The 4,370-nt window shown below is 26.8% G+C and overlaps 1 protein-coding gene across 2 annotated transcripts in view; it reads left to right on the top strand.

Moving 5' to 3' along the window:
- Positions 1–315: 315 nt before the first annotated feature.
- The window catches only part of LOC106682798 (venom peptide isomerase heavy chain), a 26,068-nt gene continuing 22,013 nt past the window's right edge, over positions 316–4,370 (top strand). For both annotated transcript variants that reach the window (XM_014423855.3, XM_067044847.1), the window contains exon 1: positions 316–483. In XM_014423855.3, the coding sequence (XP_014279341.1) occupies positions 384–483 (100 nt within the window). In that variant the 5' untranslated portion in view covers positions 316–383. The remainder of the gene's footprint in view (positions 484–4,370) is intronic.

The raw sequence follows: 4,370 nt of genomic DNA on the forward strand, positions 1-4,370 counted from the left end.
AAAAAATTTGATATTATCATACCGGCCTTAAAATTTACAATTTGGATATTGCTGTTGCTCCAGGCCTCAGAAATATAAATGGTGCTATTAGTTCATATAAATCATTATTATTATTGCAAAAACGATATGATGTTTTAAAACATCTAAGGCCAAATTTTTCTTAAAGATTCAAATATAGAATTTATACTAAACACGTAGAGTCCGCCGCGAATTCCCCAAATCCACTCCCCTCTCTTCTATCTAATACCCAATCAGAAACTATTATCCTTAAGGAAATATCCCGCAATCTTGTGACGCATACTACAGCTACTGATTTCTAGCGGCCGCAATCGCCACTGAGCACTGCTGCAGAGAGGATCATTGCAACTGGTCCTTATCACAAGATGCGGGCAGTCATCGTCTCTATCTTCTTCCTCTCTGCAGTCCTTGTTATAGCTTTGGTATTCTTCTCCTTCGCAGGTGGACAGGTTGAACCAAGCCTGAGTGAGTATTCTTATTGCTGTTATAGCGGATAATTATGGGATTAATGAAGGCTACATGTGTACACGAACTCAATGCAATCAATACTAACACTCAAAACAAGCTGACTTTCGCACTATACACATTTACATCGCAAATATTACTTTTGATTGATAATGATATAGTCTTCATTAACGATAACATTTTATTCAATAAATAAATTAACTTGCATACAAACCAAGTTTTTTTTTTTAGATTTGTTAGTGATGTATGAATTGACCAGGTGGTAATATCCATCGTCTCATAATAACGACCTAAATAACTGGCATTATAAATAAAACAGAATTTTTTTCAATCCTTTGATTTTTCTGAACAAAAAAATTAATATTTTAATAAATGAAAAAATATTTGTTTATGTACTTAGGTTATGCATACGTATTTATATATAAAGTTTTTTTGTAAGTACTACTTACATAATAAGTGAATCAATAATGGAAAATTGAAATATCAAGCACCGTCCAGTTCAATGTATCGAATTGATAGTGCGTGTATACATATATCAATGACGATAAATATTAGTGAAATTTTGAAAAAGATGGATAGAAATCATTAATTATCACATATTGAAATTATTTTCTGACATTAAGTCACCAAGTCTTATTATGCCAACAAAAAAAAAACTGTTGCTGGAATTTCTTTTTCCAATCTTTAATTAAGATAGTAAAACGATAGATTAATAAAAAAAAGTAATATACGGAGAGATATGTAATAATTCTTATGAAATGTTCACACTTTTCGTCTTTGTTTTAGTTCCTATAATTTGTTGTTATTTTAATTGAATTTCTTACTACTAACGTTAATTTAAATGTAGTTTATATAACAATGTAAAATTAGGAACGTAAACCACTATCATGAATGAAATTCACCAATAAGTGCCACCCACGTCGTCTTCAGGAAGCAGTAAATTAAACAAACGGTTGTTACGCACTTTACTAATAGTTTTAGCAAAACGGTCGTTTTAAATTAAGATTAATATACGTAAATCTTAATTTACGTATGTATTGTAAGCTAAAAAGCTGCTAGTCTCTATTTTTAAAACTAATTAATACTGTAATAATGATAAATGTATCAACATTACAAGGGATAGTTAAAATTATTTCCAATCGGCACCGAAGACTTGTTTAATAATTAACATAAATACAAGGTTCTAAAGATGAACAAACCGACTTCTGAAAGAATTTTCAGTCCTTCAAATGAAAGTCTAGTTTTTATACAGTTGGAAAGGAGATTTGACAGGAGTAAGGTGAAGGAAAGTTAACACTTGCTCCGATTGCTAGTGAGCATGAGTCACCCAAACTACTTACTCAATTCTTAGATCACTCTTTTTAACTATTCCTCTTCCTCTAAGAATTTGGGATCTGCAATCTTGGTACATTAAGGAATAAAAAATAAGCAAATTTCTCCAGAAAGTTATTTTTTTGTAAATATCAATGGCTTACTTCACGGTAGTGCTAAGTACATTTCCACTAGCTTTACAAAAGATACAATTACAGGTCCTCTCTTTTAGGAATTTTAAAGAATGTTTTTGACTGAACAGATTTACGAACAAATTTTAAATCTATTCAGTCAAAAAATTAATTGAACAGTTGTAACTTTCCTAAAAGAGAGAACCTCCAATTCTATTTTTAGTAAAGCTAATGGAGATGTAATTAGCACCACTAATCGATGTAACTTGGTTGGTATTTTTTTTTTTTAAATTGAATTATAACTTGATTACAGTAATAAAAAAAAGGTTTAATAACATTATTTCAAAATGTTTAACAATAAAATGAATTCAAAAAAGGGAACATAAAATAGAAAGATATTATAAATTAAAATACCTCCCTATAATAATAACAGATAATATAAAATTAAAAATATGATCTTAAAGATGAGAAATTTGAATCATATAATGATAATTTACATCACAAATATGAAAGATTAAATAGATACCAGTAACAAAAAATATGTGATATACCAAATTAATTGCAAAGAAAGCAGAAAACAATACTAAAGTGAGGACTGATTAAGGCTAAGTAATAAAATAGAACAACCTGAAATGAACATAGAACAACCTGAAATGGACATAAAACCACAAAAATATTAAAGCTACAGCTCAAGCTAAACACAGCAAATAAAAAAAATTTTATTTTTATAACAATTTTTATTTTGATAAAGTTGAAATTTTAAATAAAGTGTCTTATAGTAAAATCAGAAAATACATAAACTATATTCTTTCATATAGAATTATACACTTTACTAAAAATATTAAAAATCTAGTAAATTTCAAATCAGACACAAAAGGAATAGGTTAACATTATGTTGACATCATTAACAAAAAGAATATTTAATAGTCTCTAATGCAAGAGTTTGACATGTACATGGAAGTTTACAACAAAAATATGTATTGTTAAAAACTGAAACAATATATTTATATAATTATACATTTTGTAAATAGTATCCTGTAACATCATTTTCAGGACCAAAGATATGACAGAGTTTAATAATCAAATCTCTTGAAAGGGGGATGTAAGACCTAATAATGTAATTAAGGTAATTACATAAAAATGTTAAAATAATTGTTTTTTCTAAAGTTTTGTAATTGTGAACAATGGAAATTTAAAAATGAATGTAGAGGTTGATAAGATCTAACTTATAATAAAATAATTTTTTGACTAGATAATAAATGGGTTGTTCAGAAGGTAAAATAAAGAAGATTTGAAGTGGTAAGGGGTTTTGTTTTGTTTTTCTTGAAAACAAAACAAATGAGTACAAAATATTTTATATCCTTACTGACAAATCAAATAATGAAAAAACTTAATCTGCTATGGCTGTAATCCACTAAAATGTTTGCAGACAAATTAAAAAAATGAGGTTTCAAAACTAAACATTTGGGTTATTTTATACATTTTCGGTTTTTATTCTTGTGGAATCAATATATAATAAATTTACTTTGTGAAACATCATCGAAGTATTACATGTATAGATGTCGCGAGAGTGTGTGTTCGTGAGTGTGTGTATTTATGGAAAGTATTGCCACAGTGAATGTATAAAAAATGTGACGAATATCACTTTGACATCCCATATTAAAAAATGGATTTTGACTGACATAATAAATATCTGGCACCAGTAATAGCAGAGCACAACAATAGGACAACCACTGTTTAAATGTATATTAGATACTATACCAATTAACTATGACAAAATTAAAAGTGCTACATAGTTCTTTCTGAGAATCTATGCACTGAAGATATATTTTGGTCTTGCTAGATATTATAAAAAAATAAAGGAAAATTATTTCAAGTAAAATAGAGATGCAAATAACATTACAAAATTTACTGATGTCAAATATGATTATATAGGCAATATAATTAAACAGAAAACTATTTTATTTATAGTCATAATCAATTAACTGAGATAATGTTCAAACAAAAAATATTTAAAGTAAAACCAAGTGAATTATGAAGTTGAAAATAGTTATGAAGAATTATTAGAAAGAATTCATCTCAATCAGCAATGAACTTCAATCAAGATCTCAATGACCAAGTACTTTATGACGATTATAAAAATTGTATTTAATGTAATTAAATGTTTAAATTTAAGAGTATATTTCATCTCTAAAACTTTAAGTTGTTTTTAATTATACAAGAAACTGTATTTCTTATGTAAATAACTAATGTTTTATCCTATATTAAATATATTTGGAATAAAACAATAATAAATTTAAATCATTAATTTGAAATTTTCTCTTATTATTTCATGTATTAATATAAAAATAGTCAAAACCTTCACTTTTTGTTAAATGCATTTGTTATGTCAGTAACCCAAATATAAATAACATAAATAAATAAAAAAAAGAAAATAACATTACA

Source organism: Halyomorpha halys, unplaced genomic scaffold, assembly GCF_000696795.3.
Source record: "Halyomorpha halys isolate HHAL.00 unplaced genomic scaffold, Hhal_1.1 Scaffold441.1, whole genome shotgun sequence".
NCBI classification, from domain to species: domain Eukaryota; kingdom Metazoa; phylum Arthropoda; class Insecta; order Hemiptera; family Pentatomidae; genus Halyomorpha; species Halyomorpha halys.